At 42.4% G+C, this 22,656-nt stretch overlaps 1 protein-coding gene across 1 annotated transcript in view; it reads right to left on the minus strand.

Annotated features, from left to right (window-relative positions):
- The window catches only part of SEL1L (SEL1L adaptor subunit of SYVN1 ubiquitin ligase), a 299,522-nt gene that overhangs the window by 237,770 nt on the left and 39,096 nt on the right, over positions 1-22,656 (minus strand). The window contains exons 4-9 of the mRNA XM_069208115.1: positions 21,835-22,002; positions 20,348-20,453; positions 13,114-13,276; positions 12,624-12,677; positions 12,479-12,538; positions 10,703-10,784 (exon numbers count right to left, since the gene is read on the minus strand). Coding sequence (XP_069064216.1) covers positions 10,703-10,784; positions 12,479-12,538; positions 12,624-12,677; positions 13,114-13,276; positions 20,348-20,453; positions 21,835-22,002 — 633 coding nt within the window. The remainder of the gene's footprint in view (positions 1-10,702; positions 10,785-12,478; positions 12,539-12,623; positions 12,678-13,113; positions 13,277-20,347; positions 20,454-21,834; positions 22,003-22,656) is intronic.

The following is a 22,656-nucleotide window of genomic DNA, read 5'->3' on the forward strand; positions in this document are numbered from 1 at the left end:
CATTATGTAAGCTAGAAGAAGGAAGGGTCTCTGGTTTCTAAGAAAACCATTAGGCTACCATGGAGTGGTGAGAAGAGAAAGTTAACATGAGGTAGGCTGATCTGCTCTTGCACTGTCTGGGCAGCAACAACTAAGTGCTCTGACTCTCACCCTCGCATGTGCAGGGAGTCAGCCTGGATAGGGTCGGAGCTGTGACCCCAACTAGGGCTCCTCTGACTGATGCTCGTCTGTCTTTGGGAGCTTGAGAGGGGTTTAGTGAGTCCCTCCTCAAACATTTGGCTTCTTTTGCCTGGCTTGAATAGATGGAATCGGGCCTTTTAAAGATAGTATAGTTTTTGCTCAGTTGTCAGCCTCAGTCTCGATTGCTTTTCCACTTCATTCCTCACATTTATTCAGTCAAAGGCAATAACCCTGGTTTAAAAAAAAATATATATATATAAGTCATCTCACTTCAGGTTATCAATTCCCATCCTCTCTTTTTAGCCATCCTTTTCATCATTCATCACCATCTCTGCCTAGCGTAGGTCGCCATTGTGGGCCTTTTAGTCTTTATTACAAATATCATTTGCATGTTTATCTATCACATGCCCTCATGCATCCCATAACACAATAACTGCATCTCGGCAGTCAACTCATACAACCGGAAAACGCCTCCCACATATAGGCTCAAAACAAAAACAACATGCTTCAAACTACAAACCCTACAAGGTGTAGCTTGATATCAATGTTAGTGAGGATCTCAGTGCCCTACGTAGGTGTAGTAAAAACTGAAACAAAAGCAACAATACAACACAAAATTAAAGCACTGGTACGCTGGACAGCAGGGTTGCAATATTGTCAGAAGGGGACTAGAAATGAGGAGGTGGGCGAATGTAAATAATCTACTAGACTATGATCAAAAGCTTCTTGTGGGATAGTGGGAGTTGAGATAATTCTGTCTCCTTTAAAATACATGAAAAAAAAAAAAAAAAAAAAAAAAGGCGCCTGTAATGGACTTAAAAAAAACCTTGTGAATGAAGCTATACTAAGCCGTTATAACTGAATGCAGCAGGGCTCTGATAACGGCAGTGAGTTTGCAAAATGATCTAGAAAGAGGAATGCTTCAGATTTTCACACGTGCTTATTAACTCAACCACTTACAACTTTTTTTTTTTTTTTATGTCTCGCTACAAACCGCTTTACCGGTCTAGCAATATCTATTGCCATCACACACCCCACGCAAACACACAACACAAAACATACATAGACATATAAAAAGGAGATTTTGGACAGACCCTTTCTGCCATTTGCTTCAAGGGCTGCACATCATATTTCTAATTAGCCCAACACATTTATCGGTCATCTACATGGGAAAGTTAGCCCCCATCCTCTGTCCAGGTGGCATTAACGGTAGGAGCTATACCAAAATGCCAAATTCTGGGATGGATACAATTTCTCTTGCAGTGGAGTCCATGCCATCCTTGTTATTCCAAATTGTTGTGCCTGCTGGTTAAAGTGGCTGTTTGTAGATTGGAAGAGTTTACAGTCTTCTTGAATTCCAGTGGGCACTAGAAGTTTGTCTTTGAAAGGTGTTCCATAGTTTTACTGTCTATAGCAAAAGGGTGTTCCAGCGATGCATTTCTTCTGATAAGGACAGGGGGGTGATCAGATGAAGAGTCAGTGTAGAGATGAGAGTTCTGACTGTGAGACTCTTTGGAGAATTACTTGGGTGACTGATGAGTCCTTCCCTTTGATGTGACATGACCAAAATCACTTTAACCCCCTTCAAACGAGCAGCAACCACATTGTAACAACATCTCTCTTATATGTCTCAGTCTCACATTACAGCAAGCACTTATCCTCACAAACCAGCAGTTTTGCACCAATAACAGCACTTTCACACTCTTCAAAAAACTAGAAGTCACACACTACCAAAAGCACTCTCACACCCAAAGTAATACTAAAATAGCACAATACAAATGCATATGAACAACAATAGTGTGCAATAAAACAAATGAGCATTCAAGAACTCACACAAACACACCTGAAATCTACCAGTGATTTGATATTTGCACTGGCACAGTGGTGGTAATAATAGGTCTTGCTGCTTTACAAATGCCCACAAGATATATAGTCTCGCTAAGGAAGCAAAAGTCAAGAAGGATAGCAGCTGATTCAACCATTCAGATCAACTTTAGAAATCTTTGTTTGCATATTGTTGAGCGTGACAGATCTGTATTACAAAAACCTAATCAAGAAACTTAGGCCTCTCCTTACACAAGTAGTGGCTTGGCTACCAGCAAAAAAGGGTCGTTATGAGGGTCTGCCTCGTCAATTGCTCCTACATCAAAGAGGGAGCTCCAAATAAATAACACTTTTGTAAAATATCAAATTGTGGCCGGAACCCAAATGTTCACTAGGACACGTCTAGACAACAGTAATCTATTATGTTTGAGAGGCATGAAAGGAAAAGTTAATTATCTTTGGTAATGCTCTTTCTGTTCAATACTATATCTAACTGCAGATTCCTCGCCTTCAGAGTATCCTTCAGACGAGAGACTGAATCATAACAGTGCTCACACAGGTCACTAGGTGGCACCGTGCAGCTGATTGTTGACGGAGTTAAGCAGTACATGTGCACCACCATTGTTTTCAAATGTCAGTTTGTTGGTTGACTCTCTGTACCCTGTACTCTGCAGAGCACAACATAATTGGCAGTAGCAGTGTGCAGATAACTATGCTGGGACTGTTTCAGATGGTGTAAGTGCAGGAAGCTGGGTTCTGATTGCAGTACCCCCCGCCCCCTCCATACACACCTTTTGCCTTTGACTGAAGTGCACTAGGTTCCTGCTAACCAGGTCCCAAGTGCCACTGCCCCTTCCTCAGAACAAGACACCTGGTTACTTAATCCCCAAGTGCCCAGGTCATTTAGCACCTTTGTACGTAAATAGTACCTTTGGTACCCAGGGTCTAGGTACTACAGAGGGTCCCTAAGGGCTGCAGCAAAATGTGCGCCACTCTGAAAGACCCAGCAGCAAACACATACAGACTGCCACTGCAGGCTGCGTGACAATGTGCTCCAAAAAGTGAAAACACAACTAGGCCCTTGTGTACTATGTCCCCATAACACCGCTTCTAATATTTGTAAGTCGCCCCTACAGCAGGCCTTACAGCCCCAAAGGGTCAGAACCTCATCTGTTGGTGGTAGGCTGACTAGAACTAGTCAGCCAGCCCACCAGCAGTTAAAAGGTTTTCAGGGGGGACCTCTAAGGTGCCCTCTGGGTGCATGCATTAATAAATCCATCACTGGAATCAGTGAGGGTTTATTAATACGAGATGCTTGATACCAAGCCTCTCTATTTTCACTGAAGCCATCATGTAGCTGGAGAACTTGTATTGACCAGTGTCGAGCACATGTATTTAGAATGGCTTACCTGTACACTCACTATATTTAAAAATCAACAAAGACATAGCAGGGGTATAGCTGCTCTTGCAGATATGCCTCACATGTAATATAATATAATGCACCCTGCCTTCGGGTGACCTCAATTTACATTTGGAAAACACTAAATGTTCCAGTGCAACTAATTGAATTCAAGACTTAGAGGCCATCAAAGTAACCCAAAGACGCAGCCCACCCACAAACAAGCATTTGCAATGCAATGGGTCTCACATCTGCTCGAGTTGGAGCTATTGGCATTGTAAATTGCTAACTGGACATTTCTTGCCACATGAATTGAAAATGAAAAGTAAAACAGTTGATCTAAGCAAAACAATTCAAAGCACCACGACCGCGAGTGTGAAAAAGAGACACCAAAGGAAAAAGAAGTTCCCTCGCAGTCAAACGTTTCGGCAAATGTGCAATTATCCATGCAACAGGGTTGATAGCCAAAGCTGTAACAAAATCACTCCATGGAGGGACAAACAAAGCATTTACCGATGATGATAAAAGGATTTTTGAAAGGCAAGCCCATGAACGAGTGATAGTGATGGGCGTGGTTAAAAGCCCACCGATAGGTTACAACACATCAGAGCGACCTAAAAAGGACACCTCCTCGATCCCATATTCTCAAATATACCTGAGCTAATGGCAACTACTCCTCTCCCTCTGTATTGGTCTGACTATTATATGATCCCTTTTTATCTTGAGACGGAGGAGTCAAACCTACCCTTACTTGGAGCCTAGGTCCTGCCAGAGCTGGACTAAATTAGATGGCGACAACTGGAACGCCCTCCTTTCCATCTTGGTTCCCACAAGAACAGGAGATACAACACAAAATGTATTCTACAACTGAAGGTTAGATAGAAAACCCAATAGATCAGCTAATTCCGAAAAATATACAGAAATACAGCTGCATTGAAGCTTGTCCCCCCCCCCCATGGTTCACCAACGAGCTATCTTTGAAGAAGGAAATGCAAGAGGAGAGAGAGAGAGAGAGTGAGAGAGAGTGAGAGAGAGTGAGAGAGAGTGAGAGAGAGTGAGAGAGAGTGAGAGAGAGTGAGAGAGAGAGAGAGAGAGAGAGAGAGAGAGAGAGAGAGAGAGAGAGAGAGAGAGAGAGAGAGAGAGAGAGAATATGGAGAAAACACTATGACACCTCAGGCAAAAAAGTTTATAAATAAACTTAAAAAATAGCTATGCTTTTAGAAAAACAAGGATAGTTTTTCTTATACAAATATGGACAACGCTGCTGATTCAACAAGAGAACTTTTTTAAATCGTTAACTCATTTATGAAGCTGCCCACCACACAAACATGCCCGACAGCATCAGAAGCCAGATGTAGAATGCTAGCAACATACTTACAGTAGAAACTAAATAGTATCTATGCAACCGTGTCCAGGGCAGCATCTCAAAATGCTAACACTACAATAGCACCCCAGGTAATGGTGACAAAGGAGTATCTGTCCTACTTCACCAACATCAAAACCGAAGAGACTGAAGGCCTACTCACCTCAATCAAGTCGGGGTCTCTTGACTCTGCACCCCCTAACATTCTCCTGGAAGGTAGAATTATTATTTGCCCAATTTTGGTGAATATAATTAGTCACTAGGAAGTAGCAAAGTACGTCAGGCATGGAAACATGCCGAAGCCACTTTAAAAAACAATTCCTTAGATTCTCGAACTTTCAGGTATTCTCAAAGGATTTCCCTGCTTATAGTTATTAGAAACAATTGCAGAGAAACTGGATAATAAAAACATATCCTCGTTTTTGGAGGATCGGGGAATTCCCCACCTCAGCCCACTCAAACGGGTTTCAGAGCAGGTAACAGTACTGAAACGGCTCTGCTAGTCATGACTGATGAACTCAAAGGGATCCTAGATTCAAATGGTTCAGCGGCAGTCACATTCCTGGACCTAAGCCCCACATTCAATACGGAGTCCCATCCGAAGACAAAACGAACAACAAAAGATCCCAAAGTTTGGTTTGCTAAGTGTCTGAGTTGCACACCCCACAGCAGGCAAAAAAAAAAAAAACTTGTCCCAGCACCTGGCATAAACTGATTGCAAAGATCGGCATCTGGCAGCAAAGATGACATCGATAATATCAGGTGGTAGATCAAATGCGGTTAACTGCTGAATATGTCTCCTAGAGAAAGCATTCTCGGGAACTTAAATGTGTAGATGTTTTGACACTAAGTTCTTGGAGGTGGTGGTGAAACGATCCAGTCAGGGTCCTCCCCACTGCTGGAAGATGCCCTGTGCCACCTCTGGCTGCAAACGCCATTCATGATCCATCAGGCCTCGATGGCTAAGCTCATCCACGCTGGCATATAAAAAGCCAGCCAGGTGGTTCATGATCAGGGAACTACCCTAAGAGTCCTGTAAACCTCAGAGGCACAAAGTCTCCTGGCATAGGACCCTACTCCACCCTGGATGTTTCAGTACCACACAATGGTGGTGTCCATTAGTACATGCAGCAGTCTTTCTTCGATGGACAGCAGGAAAGCCTTCAACACCAGTGAGGTGGCTCTCAGCTCCAACAGATTTATGTGAAGCCGGGTTTCCACTAAAAACTAGAACCATCTTATCTCCACCTCTCCCAGATAGCCTCCCCAACCCAGCAGTGATGCATCTGTCCCCACTGCCAGCTCTAGGGAAAGGGAAAGGGAAAGGGAAAGGGAAAGGGAAAGGGAAAGAAGCGTCTGCTGCTGGTCAGGCTGCAGTCAAGCAAACACCAATGCAGAACGTTTGCATTCTCCTCCAAATCCTAGATGAAGCCTGCCAGGTTCCAGCTAATGCTTGGCCTACTGAGATATATGCAGCCTAGTGAAGTAGACAAGCAGAATGTATGGGACCAAGGGGCTAGGAAGCCTCATAGCTGCTCTCACCAAGATCCACGACCAAGGCTAATTCATCAGGATGATAGCCTGAATGTCCTAGACTCATTACAACAAAAGAAAAAACCCACCTTGAACAGCACCATGTCCATAACAGCTCCTATAAAAGGAAACCACTGCCAAGAAGTCAGGTCTGACTTTGGCTCGTTGATAGAGTACATCAATGATGTCAGGTTTGCCATCGCCTGGAGGTAGTCCAGGACTGACTGTGGTGAGCCCACACTGAGCAGCCAGTGACCAGGATAAGGGAAAACGGATATCCTTAACCTCAGAAGATGGGCGACAACCACCGCCATCATTTTTGTAAGCACCCGATGGGCACAGTAAACTGAAAATGCCCTTGGCTGACACTGAAGTACAGGCTACATATGTGGGACTACAGGACGGGCCCAAGAGAGTATGCATCCTGCAGGTCCAAGGCAACCACCCAGTCGTCGGAATCTAGGGCAGACAGACCCTAGGCCACTGTGAGCATTTTTAATTTATCCTTCTACAAAAAGGCACTCAGTGGCAAAAATACGATGAAGGTCTTCACCATTCTGCAGCTTGAGGAAAAAGCAAGATTAATAACCCATCTCTATTTCTAAGACTAGCAGCAACTTTGGACACTAGAGCTTGCACCTCTTGCAATAAAAATGAATAGGCAATTCTCCCTCTGACAGCCCGTCTGATGCAGGCGGAAGCTGAGGTGGTAGGAAAGAAACAGGAGAGCATACCCCTGATGGACGATCTGGAGGACCCATGTGTGGGATGCAATGGACTGCCACACTGAGAGAAAATTTTTAATATTGCTTCGCACATGGCAGTTATGTACCGATAACAGCACACTAAAGTAGGTTGGGGGCTAATGCCACAAGGATGGGAACTAGGCAGATCGGTGACCTTTATGTTGTCTCCTTGATCACTGACCTTAGCCACGAAATGGCCAAGATGACTGCAGCAGGAGAGAGTGCTGTTGTCCATAAGTCAAACCCATGGACTAGCCTTGGAAGGGCCAGAACTGATTAGGAAACTGCATAGCAGGGGTCTAAAGAGTCAGCATTGGACTGACTTTCTTTGAAGCGTTCCAGAGCAGAATCAGATTTTTCACCAAAAAGGAGGGATCCATCAAGGGAATCTCCATGAGGAATTCCGCACTTCTCCAGAAAAGTCTGAGGATCTCATCCATGTGTGGCGACAAAGGATCACACTAGTGTCGACTGCTGGCCCCAAATAATTGGTAGTATCCAGGCAAACCCAAATTAGATATTTTGCCACATCCTGATCATCTTGAATTGATTGAGCCCAAGAAGCCCCGAACTCTTCTGGGACAGTCTCTAATATATCGCAGGCCATGTCCTAGACGTCACGTGTGTAACAGCCCAGTAGACAACTGGCAATAGCTCACCTCAGGACTAGGCTGGCTTAACGGAACATCCATTTCCTCAAATACCTCAGGCCTTTTAGATGCCCAATTCTCTGGGATGAATTGGGATTTACCTTGCTGGTGGAATATTTGACCATCAAACACTGAGGCATAGAATGCTCCATAAAAGAAAGCCATGGTTGATGGTCCATGGCGTCTGGCCATGTATCGATTCACTGGTGGGCAAGAGCAAGGTTTTGACCAAGTGTCCAAAATGGTGTTGATTAGGGCTTCACTGAACAGTAGTGAAGGCTCAGAAGAACATGGCTCAGACTGAAAAATTTGAGTAAGCACATTTATTTTAACCTCAACAAAAAGAAGTTTATAAATCCAAGACCTCAACAACCTGTTCGATATCCCCCTGATGACCACAGAAAAGGGAGAACTATCCTCTGTTAGCACCCGAAGGGTGGGTGTTGAAGTCATCATGTACCAGGGAAAGTACGATGCCCACTGGCCTCCTGTTAATATATAGACTGCCATCATCATAATGTGGGTGTAAATCACTCCTACTGTTAGCTCCAAGTGGTGGCCAGCTCTGGTCACAGTCCGGACCCAAAAGCTAGTGAAATATCCGAGGACAGCTCCGATGTAGCAGAAGTGTTTTGTCGATTGAATGATAACTGGGTGCACTGGAGCGCAACCTCAGCTTGGGTAAAGACAGATTGGTTTGGGGTGGTGTCCGAAACTGCCTCTTTTTAACATGGTTACCCTCACTTTTTGCCAGGTAGCGGATGTGATTTCGACTGAAAGTGCACTAGGTTCCTGCCAACCAAGTCCCAAGTGCCAGATCGCTTTCCCAAAAATGCACAATTGTTTCTCCAATTGGCAAACCCTTTAGCACCCTCTGTAAGCCCCTAGTAAATTGTGCCCCTGGTACCTAGGGCCTGAGGTACTAAAGAGGGTCCCTAAGGGCTGCAGCACAAATTGTGGCACCCTAAGGGACCCCTCACCAAGCACATGACAGGCCATCATTGCAGGCTGTGTGTCTTGATGCAGACAAAAGTAAAAACACAACATGGCACACAGCTTGCAATATTATTAAGTCACTGCTACAGCAGGCCTTACAGCCCTATGGCAGGGTGCATTATATTACATAGGAGGGCATGTCTGCAAGAGCAGATATGCCCCTGCTAGGTCTGTCGCATCCTAGATATAGTAAGCCATTTTAAATGCATGTGCTGGACACTGGTCAATACGAGTTCCACAGCTACATGATGGCTTCACTGAAGAGAGGCATGTTTGGTATCAAACATGTCATATTGATAAACCCACACTGATGCCAGTGATGGATTTACCATTACATGCACTTAGAGGGCACCTACCTAAGAGGTGCCCCCTGAAAACCTACCAGCCTCTGGTGTGCTTGCTGGCTAGTTTCAGCCAGCCTGCCACCACCAGACAACAGTCTTAGCCCCCCCCTCCCCCCCCCCACTAAGGCACTAAGGTAAGAGCCATTTCTTTCACACGATTAGCTGCAGAGCCTGCTCTGGGAGGAGTGTTACACACCCCCACCCAACACAATGACCTGCAAAATCTACATTCCCGAGGTAGGGAGCTTTTTCTCAGATAACTAAATATGTATAAAGATACTTGCTATTTTTATAAATTGGTGTGGATTTCATTCCTGAGTCGAGTGTTTCATTTATTGACTATTGTGTGTATTTGTAGATGTCTTGCACTCATCTGTGTTTAGCCTAAGGTTGCTCGACCACCCTACCTCCAAATACAGCACATTGGGATTGCATAGCAAGCCCCTGTCCACTCACTGGGAACCTCTGGAGTCTTTACACAGTATATCTAGTTGTTGAGATTCCACAGAAAAAGCCAGCTTCCTACAGGAGGGCACTAGAATTGGCACAGAATCCACCTCTGGCGACATTGGGGGACCAATGTCGACAAAGCAGGGACTGGGGCAAGTCTTGGAGTCATAATGGAAGCCGCCCTGGAGTCAATGAGAAATCTGAGATGGGGTCAAGGCCTCAGACGGCAAAGAGGCCGAATCTGCCAGCAGTTCCCAGTCTGGAGGCTCCTGTAAAACCTTGTGGCCCAAAGGCTCAGCAGAGGAAGCCAAAAATGCAGCATGGTCCCTATAAAGACCGTGGCCTACTGCGGTATCGCCGATGGCCTGGGAAATTCTGGCCACATGGGGATAAACGCTGGGATAGGCTACTTAACTTGAGATTGGGAGCAATACAGAGTGGGATCTTAATGCCCTCAAGCATTCTCTTTAGAGAGTAGAGGGATGGGTTTGAGTGCTGCTTCTTGTGTTTCTGCTTCAACTTGGACTACAACTTACCGGATGACCTCGACCGCGAAGAGGACCAGTCATGGGACTGGCCCCAACAGCAGGAACAGATCTGAGCCCTCCATTCATAACGGCAGCAGGATTTGCACGTTTTTCCCCCCAAAATTTGGCAAAGTACATCCTTGCTTTACTGTCTCGAATAGCCATCTGGTGTATGATAGCAAACACCTCACCCAATTTGGAGTCATACCCAGAGCCCAACACCAAATGCAGACTTCATATGGCTCTGCTAGTTATGTCTGTTTGCATCAGTCATGCCATAACTTGAACACTGTAGGTTCAGGTGGGGAAATCCTTCCCTTGCTCACTAATTCAGTTGAGGAAAACTCTGCACCCAACAAAAAAAGGCCGCTTAGTTCTGGGTCTGTATTGAAAGGCACAGATAGAAAAGAACGGATGTCGGTAAGTAGGGGTTGTGCTTATATGCATGAGTCTCTGCTACGTCTCTTAAGTAGCACAACAAAATAAACATGGAACTGCACAGCAACACCTAGCAGTGCTCGGGAGCACTTCTACGAAAACATCCGGATCCAATCTGGTGCCTGGGGGATATTTTAAAAGGTAAGGAATCTGCAGCTAGAAATATCCATCAGGTACAGTAGATACATTTTGAGAGATTGTTGGTAATGTCAATGCATGCTTATTGAACTGATCATCAAAAGACAAATGTACCATGATTTGCCACCAGTCGGTAGTGAGTGAGTGCAGATTCACAGCTCTGAAGTACGCCAATACCAGCCCAGTAGCGGTACCCCTGAAAGAAAATTAAAAGGAATAATTCACTGGGAGCAGAAAAAGGTTGGCAAAGTAATATAAATTAAGTGAAACACTATGAACTCGACCTCAGAAAATACACACAAGGTAGTTTTTTTATGGCTGTTATTTATGTTAACAGAAAGCACTGCACAGCTTGAACTAAATTACTGGGAAAGGAAGCTATACAATTCCACGACTGAAATGTGGCAGTAATTCTAATTTTTAACATTCTAAATATTCCATGTTTAAAATATTGACATTAAATAATGCCCACTACAAAAATGGTTGTTATTAGTTGGATGATGTGAGAAGTAAGGCTATTTCAGCTGTAGTAAACTGAATAACATCTGTTCTTCAACAGTACCAAAAGCTGGTGCATTAGACTACATTGATGCTTGCACTAAGGGGCCAATCACGTGTCCGGCAGAGCGATATTTCTGCAGGGACACCCACACGATCTGATCTGGGCTGACCAGGTGTGGACTCCCTGTAACACCACTTATACTTCTGCAAAGAAATTCCTGCTGACTAAAACAAAGGGATTTTCTGAGTAAAATGAGCATGGAATTAAGGTAAAAGATGCAGGAAAGGATGCAGTAATAGCAGACTAACGTGGAGGTCCTGGAATCTCAAAAATTGTAAATGCATGGTGCAGGAACATTCTACAGAAATATTAATTCCGACTCCAAGGAAGTCTGTGCCAGCCACACAGTGCAACATGTAACTGACCTCTATACATTCAAGCAAGGCAGAATCATATATATTCAATTATAGGTTTCACAGTAGTCTGTGTTTTACAAAAGAATGCAAGCTTCTTTTTTAAGTGAGCTCCATAAAGAGTGCAAGTTAGTCTCTATCTCAGAATTAAAATTTGTTTTCTGCTGTCTGTTTATTGTTTTTAAAAATGTATTTATAAACATATAAATATCACTTTTTTAGATGGACATCACGTACAAGAAGGCAGCAAAAGTTTTTAAAAAATAAACCTTATGTTCAAATTTATCTACATATGTTCAAATAACAAATCTGTATGATTCTAAATATCATGCTAGTTTCCTATATGTACTATCCAGCTCCTTTGCTGTAGAGAAAAGGTATGAAATCCTTTATAAGGGCATTAGTACACAGCAGAACAAGTCAACAGGTGGGACAGTGCCAGCAACAATTTTCTTTCAGAAAAGGGTCTAAAGAGTACAAAGATGGTCAGGTTCCATCCAATGAGGGACTTAATGCTCCTGTTCCAGAGGAATACTCCATGGTGCTAAATTAGTTTGCCCTATTTGGATCTACTCCCCATTCCACTGGCCAGCTACGTTTAGGGGGGTGGGGGGGGGACTACTACAAGCATCTCAACTGCCTCGGCACCGAATTTGGAAAATCGTCCCATAGACACTAACACATTCTTTTGTAAAAATAAAGAAAAAAGCGTTCTTACTATTGCTGTTTCTATGACACCACCATCAAGCAACATATATTTCAGTTATCCTTCCCCTAGAGGAGATTAAAGTCGTGCTACATGTACTTATACAAGCTATAATTAGCCAAAAACAAAATGTTACAGATAAATAGCTTGTAATCTGGAAAGATTTTCTTGATCATTTTCTTAAAGACAGGGCTATAGTAGTTTTTTTTTTTTTTTAACCAAAGTAAGTACAGCTGAGAAGACAAGGCACACAGTACAGCTGGACTTACCAGAATCATGTGGGCTATCAGGTTTCCTCCCAGTGCTCCAAATGTGTAATACACCAGGGCCTGTGAGAGAGTAATAGTGTTATCTTTTGTAGGTGTGTATACACATAATTTTGGGGAGCTGTATACAACCTGCATAGCAACTTACCTTGGCTTGACTGGAATTTACCCCTAGTCCAGAAGCGTAGAGAAATCCAAGAGCCTACAATTGTAAATGCATACAGTTACATTTATATGAATATCCATTCCTATGTAGTGTGAACATGTATCAGTTTTACATACAAATAGAGTACCACAAGATGTAATATTTTGTTCATAAAATTCATATAATTGCAATAATCCATCATTTAAACAACTCAAACAAAACATAACAATGACTTTGTGGCACCTGAAATATGAACCTTCAATCAAAGAAAATACCCAGTTCTAGAGTGAACGCTAAAATATTAAAGCCAATGTTTTCCTATTATAATGCCCTCTGTAAACCCAACTCCCCCAGCTCATGGTCTCCAAAACAGTAAACTGTTTCACAAGCTGCTCTATATCATAATTCTACCTAAAATTCATAACTATCTCCCCACCTGCCCCACACCTCTGAAGGAAGCATTTGTAATCTGTAAAAAGAGCACTGCAAGTACCATTTGTCCTCGAGGTGATCCCTCTTCATTCAGTTTTTCAAACAGTTCCTTTGCAGACTGGATATTCTGTTTCAGGGGCTCTCCAAACAACATAGCGTAAGCAACTTTTTCCATGGCTTTAATATGGTTCATGTCAGCGGCCTTCAGAAAATAATGATAGGCTCTACAACAAAAAAAACATTAACAGTCAACAATACAACAGATGCAAGCAAAGCAAAGGGCCAGTTTCCCATAGTAAATGGAGTCCCGGAGCACAGATGAAGCAGGAATGAAAACACGCCCAGAAATATCTCACAGAAAAAGCGTGTGGAACAGGTGGACTCTAGGCACCCCCATCATGCTGACATGCACCAGATAAATGTACTAGGTGTCCTAGTCTTGCATGTTGCTCGCTGAAAAGGACAGTGCCCAGATTGAGGAAGGTTCAGTCAAGGATCTATCTATCTATCTATCTATCTATATATCTTCAACCTATTTTTGATGTTTCAAATGAATTTCTCATTGTAAAATATATGGATGAGGAATTTTGAGATTTTTGAAGGCTTGAGCAAAATTAACATTACACCAACACAATTTGCATAATTTCTTGAATTTCATGGTACGCTGATTATGCAAAATTCCCCAAATTACTCTATTACACCATTCCATGGATTTAAGTGCCATTTGTGGTTTTAAAAAACAAAACAAAAACAAGAGTCGCTTTTGTGTGGGGTGCTTTGTTTAAATGCATGCTCACATAGAAAGTTTACACAAGAGCGCATATGGTGATAAAATATAGCATAAAATATCGTACTTGCATTTAAAACAATGTCGCTGTAATTTCAAGCAGTTATGCGAAAGCCCCTAGAAAGGACCTCTTCTTACTCACGGTAAGCAAGTTTTTCATATTTACAGATTGCTTTACACTGGGCTTTTAATCCAGATTGTGTTCAAGACTGGAAGAATTATGTTTTAAACGCTATCATTTCTCTACTGGTGAGATTCTGGTCCTACTGAGTTCATGTTTTGCTTTGTTGTTCTATATATTAAATGATGAATGTCATTTTTTAACCAGTTCCAGGCGATAAATAAACCCCTGATGCTTTTATTATCACAATGTTCTATTTATTGTGTCTTTTGGACTGACAAGTGCTTAGTCACCCTTATAGATTTGCCACAAGTGTCACTTAACCATGTCCTCATAAAGACCCTCTATTAAAGTTGTTTCAGTGGGTCGAAATGTAGACTGCGTTGACTGGCCAGAAGTTCCAAATCACTGTTAAGTCATAAACATACTCAGCAGACTGAAGCAGGGTCTTCTTTTTCTCAGAACCTGAAGAGCCATTGTTTAGGTCTTGCATAGGCAGCGCTTGTGCGGTCTCTTCGAGACATGTTGTATTTAGAATATGGGCTTTAAGTTCCGCCCATCTTTGTAACTGGGTCTTTTTATTGTCTTTCCTAAATGATTGCTTTCAATTGGTGCAAATGCTTACTGCTCCCTCCTTGTGCACTTTTGTAACATCCCATCAGGACTGCCCCTGCAGCATGCAGGCTTACTCTTTTTTTATTTATGTTCCGTTTTTGGGACTTATTTATTTTTTGCTTGCCTCAGGTCATGTATCTGCACAGCACCTGCTTCATGGACTCCGTGCTTCATGTTTCCGATGGTATATGAACTGCTGAATGCATTTGTTTGTTCAAGCTCATGATATTATGTTGTTTCTTCCTCTTCCTTGTTTTGCGAACATCCTGTTTCTTTGCGATGCATGGGGGTTCTTTTTTATTTGCTTTTTTTTTTTGCACTTTTATGGAGCACGAACTCGGCACAAAGGTATTGGAGCGCTTTCTTTTTTTGCAGTTTTATACATTGCAAACTCGACACAAAGGTATTATTATTGACCTTTTTTTGCTCTTTTATGGAGCGTGAACTCAACACAAAGGTACTGGAGCACTTTAAATGACCACCGGTTACAGGACACATTTTTGTTAGCAAGGGGAGATTAAGTGATTTGCCACAAATCACAGGAATGGGCCAGCGCCGAGTCTCAACCATGTTCCCCTACTCCAAAGCCAGCAGCTCTGGCCGTTACACCACATCCTATCCCCTAGGGTTCTTTGCCTGTTGCGTATTGGGGGTGGGGCAGTCTACTATTGGTTGCAAGTATCACTGTCTTTGAAGCCGCGTCTCAGAATGGAGGGAGGCTGGACTGTAAACAACTTGTATAGAACGATAAGGGTCACTTACGAAAACCAGTGATTGTTTGTAATGAGGCCTTCTGCTGGCGGCATTTCATCAGATCACAATTTCCAAGTCATCAGGCATTCAAAGTAACCAAATGCACGTTATCCTGTTTCATATTACAGTCTACAATAGGGTTTAATTGCTAATCTCTTCTTTTGCTTACAATTACTCATTGCTTGCATAGCGTTCGCCAGTTAACTTGCCTCTGAACAAGTCGCACAGGCTATCAGTGGTTATGATTAATTAAGCAGAGGTTCTCTACTGTGGGATTTTGTTACAATACCACATTGGTGTATGTGGGTAGTTTGTGTGGTGTGGGTTATCTTCACACAGGTTGTTGCAAGGGTAGAGTTACTGTGTCCTCCCTAACATAACTTCATCAATGCCAAGTGCGTAGTGGAGTGTCTTCCACTACACCCCAAACTAAAACACATAAGTAAAAGACACTGTTGTTTAAAAACACCAATAGCTCTAACTCTCACAAATGTGAGAATTACTGCATTGCAAATGCTGGTTTTAACCTTCTGGCCACCCTTATGACCTACATCAGCAACATGAAAACGCGCCACCAGGACATTTTCATGATGTGTATATATACACTTTACATGTTTTATTGGAGCCCTCAAAACCCAGCACTCCTTCTGCTGTGGGGGCTGGTGGAAAGGAGTTTGCCAGTGCATGATCCTTGCTAGGAGCCAGCAAAGTCCAAGGGACGCCCTGCGCCGCTTCCAGGTCACCTCATTAATATACGAGTGACATGACATATATATTGGATAGGCCTGGAAATTATTCCGTAGCCCCCCTCTCCCCCCCGCCCCCCCCCCCTACCAAGTGATCGAGCTGAGACACGGTCTACTGGCAGCTACTAAAGCACTCAGCTCCTTCCTAGCCAAGGCCACGAGATTGATCCACTTTTTTCTGTGGAACGGAGGAAGGAAAGAAGGAAGGGATGGTGGGATGGAAGTAAGAGAGTGCAGGAAGAGTAGTCCAGCTCCTGAAACTCTCCCTTCCACCATAACTCCCACACCGCCAATGGAAAAAATGAACCAGGAGGGATTAGTATCGTTCGTACTACCCTCTCCTTCCAATTGTGACATCCTAATTCAGTATCTCACAGTTCCTTTGTCTCCTAATGCTTCGCCTGTCCAACAGAAACTTTGAGAGAGATAGGAGCTGTGTGACTGTATTCAAGGACCCAGGCACTTTTTTTTTTTTTTTTTTAGACAAAAAAAGAAAACACAATAAAAGAACACGTCAGGTGCGCCGCTGAGTCAGACACAATTATGCCCAAGCAAGGAGCCCAGTGTTCGGATTATTTGTTTAGCCACAAAAAAATCCAAACCGTGTTTGGCTTCTTGCTGGGGCACAGACATACATTCATGTGCCCCAGCAAGGAAGCACCAGCTACTTGGATTTGTTCTCAGGTTAAGAAAATATCCAAACAGCCCGTGCCTCGCCTCCTCTCTGGGGAACAAACACACACAGTTCTGTTCCCACCATGGGTTTTTTCATAGGATGAGAACAAAAATCCAAACATTCTCAGGTTCCTTTTTGGGAAACCTGACATAAATATGCTGCAGTAAGGATCCAAACTTTGTTTTTTTTTGCCTAAGAAATAATCCAAATGCCTTCTTTCTTACTGCTGGGCACAGTCTCATAAATGTCCCAACAAGAAGCCAGGCGCTGGTTCCCACATAATCCAAACATGCTCTGGCTCCATTCTGGGGCACCGACACTCACAACTGTGCCACTGTGCTCTGGAAAGAAGCCAGATTTTTGGACTCTTCTTAAACCTAAGTTAAACTGCTTCAGATTTCTTGCAGGGGCATGGGTACGCATGTCGATGCCCTGGCAAGGTGCAAAATGCCATTTGGAATTATGCTTATACTACAAATAAAAAGAAATCACCAGACTCATTGCTGAAGCACAGGCATTTATGTGCACGATCAAGAAGCCAGATGCTGACTGGATCTTTTTCTCAGGCTAAAAAGAAGGAGGAGGTTGGGTTATAGGGGAAACTAACCTCATACATTCTGAAAACTGGACACAGAGTGGTATGGTTTATGTACAATGCTAACACTTTTTTCTTATTCAGAATGTCTTGGAAATGTTAAACACAGGCTAAAAATATTTACTCACATTTCTGTAATGGAAAGTTCCTGGATTTGTGGGGAACAGCAAATTACAATATCATGTGTGCCACAGTTGAAGGAATAAAAACAGCACCTCACATGCCTAGATTGGCGGATCCTATGTGACAGGAAGTGGACAAATCTGTGACACTAAAGTTAATATAGAGTCAATGTAATACTTATTTGGCCAAAAGCCAATTCCTGTCCCAAGCAATAGACCCACCTAAACATACTGGGAAATCGTTTTTATCTGGAGAAGTGCGGAAACATCGGATGGTATAATCCTTGCTATACACGTCTGAAGTTCTGGGGATTCTCATCACACCGAATTGAAGTTATTTTTCTACCCGTACTTTGACATCTGCAGGGGGATTTCTATTTGGTAGCCACACATGTCCCTGTACCTCTAGTTTTCAGAGATGTCTGGGGCTTATAGATTAACTGTGAAAACCCAACCCAAATACTATTGTCATTGCCCGTGTAATCTCCTCAAACACTGGAGTTTAGTCTGTTGACCACTGTACGGTCCCACTGAAAATCCACACAGTTGATACCCCCAACACGCAGTAGATCAACTGGAACCAGAAATGTGGAGCAAGCCTTTGCAAGAATGTTCTTGTATTCAATTGTTTTTTTTTTTTTTTAAGGAAAGTACCTTTCTTTAGAAAAAAACAATATTAATGATCTGGCAAATGGGACATTCGCAGCGAACCTCCAGTCCATCCAGCCAATCAAGCTGAGGGTGGTCTGGCATCCAGTGATAAACTTAAGGATCTTCAGATGTTTAACATATATGGGTGTGGTACGTTTCCATATAGCCAGGGGCAATACAGGAGACCAAAAGACAGGACGCCTAAGCAGGCATTTTGTTTTCAGTCCCTTTTCAAGTTTCTGCAGTGAACAGCACAGCAGTTTACTGCCTATCGGAAACCTGAGTCCAACGAAATTCCATATATATCTGGCATCCCCATGCTCAAAGAGCAAATAAGAACAAAGTTGAGGGCCAAGTCCTCACAGGGGGACGGTTGTTAGGATCCCATGGGTGCTGGTCGACCCCAGACCAACATACTGCAGTTATTTTCCAAGGAATCCCCCCCCCCCCCCCCCCCCATCAAATCCATTCCTTGGTATCTAGCGTTTAGACTCCTGCTCAGTACTATTGAAAATCCAAACATGTATGATACCATACACACTCTAGAGACTAGGGGATACAGGTTTGGCCCAAGCCTTTGGCAGGGCTACTTATGTTCCTGTGAGAAGGAGACTGGAGGGAATTACCATGTTTTGGTTAAAAATAATAATAATAATAATAATAATAATAATAATAATAAAATTCCATATTCACTGCGATTTCTTGGTCAGCCAATCCGTGTTAGGCACTTCTGGAGGCTAGCAATAGAAACCTTAAGGATATGTAGATGTATGTGACCAAAAGACTAGGGGTCTAAGCCGACTTTCATTTGCAGTGGTTTTCAAACTTCTGAAAAGCACTGCACCCAGATTACTGTCTGTGGCACTGTGGAACCCTCGAACCTCCAAATGTGTCTGGTACTCGCCTCGCTTAGGAGAGCTAAGGGTAATAAGTTGGGGTGGAACCTATGAACGGATATGCTCCTGTGCAAGAGAAACAAAAGAGAATTACAAGGTTCTGTAAAAGGAAATGCTAAAAAATAAAGATATTTGACAAATGTTATGTTCAGTGTGTTCTACTGATCGCTCAGTCAGGGTAGAGACCTTCAGTATTATAGAATCAGAAAATACTGTTGCAATATAATAGAATACTAAATTTAATATCCATCATCAAAAGAACAGTGTAATATAAACAGTGATTCTGCCACAATTTTGTGATCTGTGCGAATATCATATAAATAAAGGATTGTGGGTTTTCACAGAGAATGTAGTCTGCACAAACATTTAGTATTGCCGGACAGCAGATATTCAGTGAAACACATTCTTGTTTATTTTTGTCCCAGGATTTCAGCTTGTCCGTTTCAGAAATGTAACAAAATAGTGAGTACATTTGTTTTAAAAATAAATAATAATGTATCTCCACGTTTTTCATTCTATCTTCAGGTTGCATTGATACATTTGGATGTGGTATGCACCAACACATAGCTATGAGTGTGCCACAAAAACAGGAAGTTTGTATGAGTGCACGTAGAGTCTAAAGGGGTATATGTGTTTGAGCTACACAATGCCAATTTGAGAAAAAGCTCAGTCACAGAGGTGAGCAAAGAGTGGTAGAGAAAAGGGATTTAGTAGAAGCAAAGTAGAAGACTAGCGGATTTTAGCTGCTCATTGGTTAGTAAAACCGAGATCTATTCGCGATTACATGTGATGGATGGATGGATACGTTAAAGCTTCTGCATGGTATTGCATTTTGTAAAATATGGTGTTGCATTCTATAGAATAATATCTTTTGACAGCTTTTCACAAGATGAGATTTACACAGTATTTGCATAACCATGGTAGCTATACTGTGCGATTAAAGAAGTATTTGTGTTGTGAATGTGGAAAACAAAAAAAAATGTGTGGAAACGAGGCAGTGTGGAGGGGAAAAGGCCTTTCAACCTAAGATCCATTAAACACTATATGAACGTGGTCAGAAACGTAGCCGTTTTGATTGTTGGTCAAGGTATAGTGCCATTTCATTCAACTAAAGTACAGAGAAACTACTAAGAAATAAAACTGCAACTCTCACAGAACTTCGGGGTCAGTAACGATCAATTGTTCATTAGTTATCTCTAGCAACTGACTTTTGCAGTGTTATTCGCCACTTCGCACAAGAGTATTAATATAACTATGCATGCACAGGAGCCTAAAGAAGCACTATCTTGATGTTGCAATTATGATGGTGTTTCCTTTCATACTGCGCACTTACTCTTTCTTCAAGGATTTCTTGTTTGTTTCATTCAGAATTTTCATGCCAAGCTGATACAAGTCTTCGGCTTCTTGTTGATGCCGTCTTTTGTTGGACTGTTCCTCAGCTACAAAAATAATTATATCCAATGAATTGGTAATTACATGTGAAATTTTCAAATGTTAAAAAGGCAGCAAAATATGAAGGAAAAACTGGAGATGGCCAAAGAAATTAAGGGGAGGGTTACAAAGGAAGCGTCAATGGACAAATCTGCGTATAAAAGTCCGATGTATTTTGTTATTGTAAATTCTGCGATTCACAACATCACAGGCTTTGTGACTGCAAAGTAGAAGGATACAATGTGCTAAGGACAATTTCCTAGTCAGAAAAGCCGTTTCCACCTCCAAAATATATTTTGCCATTCATCACAAATCGAAATTAGGACAGGGCATGCAAAGGCCACTCTCTGTTAAATGTTTTGTAAATAAATTAATCAATGGGTTATGAAAGCACCTGCAGTCACAAACTACTGATCAGACATCGATACCTAAGACTGGGCGATATCTGATTTGAAAATGGAAAACTATCCCCATGGGAAGGCTACTGTTTTGAGAATCGCGTTGGGAGCAAGCATTGGTCCGTGAATCTCATGTCTACTCCCCAAGATGATTTTCCCCAGAGGAACACATCTTTTTGAAATGCGCACCTATCCCTTTAAGGAGCAAGAGTGCTTAAAAAAAAATATATATATATTTTCCCAATTAGTAATGCAAAGACAGATGGAGGCACCATTACTATATTCACAGGCAATAGCAGGGACTCACAATCAGAAACATGCCTAGTTAATATTCACCAGGCAGGTCATTTTACCATCCTCTAAGAATGAGCAATTTGCGATATGACCTCTTTATACAAAGGACGCATCGTAAACCGCACACATGTGTGTGTGGGCAATTGGCACAACCTTAATACATGGGACCCTTAACTTAAGCCGAGCCATTTATTGACAGACATTACAATGTCATGTTTTATGTATTGATAAACTGATTTTAAAGGCGGGAAGCAAACACATACAAAATTAGACTTTTAAAAACAGATTTAGGATTTCCACAGAGCCTCTAATCTGTCCCAGATTTAAACCAAAATCTGTCCTTGTTCATATTAAGACAACGCTGTCTAGCTCCATTATCTCCTGGTGTAATTTTATAATCAGGGCCCTCTGACCGGGGCGCAGCAGAGGAAATTTAGAAATCCAGTCGTGCCTTTTATGGTAACCTGAACACCGGGGAAATGGGGGAAAGAACATTATGTTTAAAGCTGTTAACACAAATACAGGCTAAGAATCTACCACCTTGTGACTATTTGAAAATAGATCCAATAACACTGTTGATTTAATTGGCAATTAGATTTGTAAAGTAAATATTTTAGAGAATAGAGATCAACTGAGAAGAGACCTAGCTCATCGGAGAAAGGTTATAAAGGCAACACTGGGAGGGTAGGTTACTCACTCTCACAGAAACCCCACTTTTCATCCTTCTGGTAGTCATAAGTGGTTGCGCACCAGAGCCTTCCATCTTCCCTGCCCTCTGTGGTGCATTCTCCATATTCCTTCTCCAAGAACAAGAACGGAAACTGGCAAGGTTCACCATCGGCTGTGCCGCCAATAGCTGTCACAGCTGGATAAACAGGAATTTAAAAGGAGTGTTAGGAAAAAGATGTTGTTTAACAGTGGGTCGGCGAAAATATACAATAATGGTTTAACAAAGTATGCTCAGCATGCTATTCGAGCATGGAGGGTGTAGCTGTGCGCGCAATATGTGTGTGTGTATTTCTATATATTTTTTTTCCAAACCAGAAGATGAGATGGAGCATTCACGGGTACTTTAAATCCAATGTATTGCGCCACAGACGCATTTTAGCAATATCTGCCTTTCTCAATGTGACTGCGCAAAAGAAAAACAGTCACCTGAGCAGTCTTTAAATATTAGTCCTTGCTTTTAGTGGAAAGACAGACGACAGACTCTCAATTCATCTTAAACCATGCCATCCAGGTACCACCATCATTCTGTGTGTTATACTCCATATTACTTCAACAGAGACCCGTGATTTTGTATGTTCTTTAGTAGAGGTCATCTCTTCAGTGAGTACGGGTCATTACATTGTGCCAAGTTCTTAAAAAGCCCAATAAATAATGCTCTCAACTTTGCTCAGCAACTTTGGTTTTTCTCAATTTTAAAATTGAAAGACAACATGATGAAATGTCCCTCATTCACTGAGGGTTGCCACTTGATAGACATCACATACCTCAAAGCGCCAATTTTGTAATCAGT

The sequence above is a fragment of the Pleurodeles waltl genome, chromosome 9 (genome assembly GCF_031143425.1).
Source record: "Pleurodeles waltl isolate 20211129_DDA chromosome 9, aPleWal1.hap1.20221129, whole genome shotgun sequence".
NCBI classification, from domain to species: domain Eukaryota; kingdom Metazoa; phylum Chordata; class Amphibia; order Caudata; family Salamandridae; genus Pleurodeles; species Pleurodeles waltl.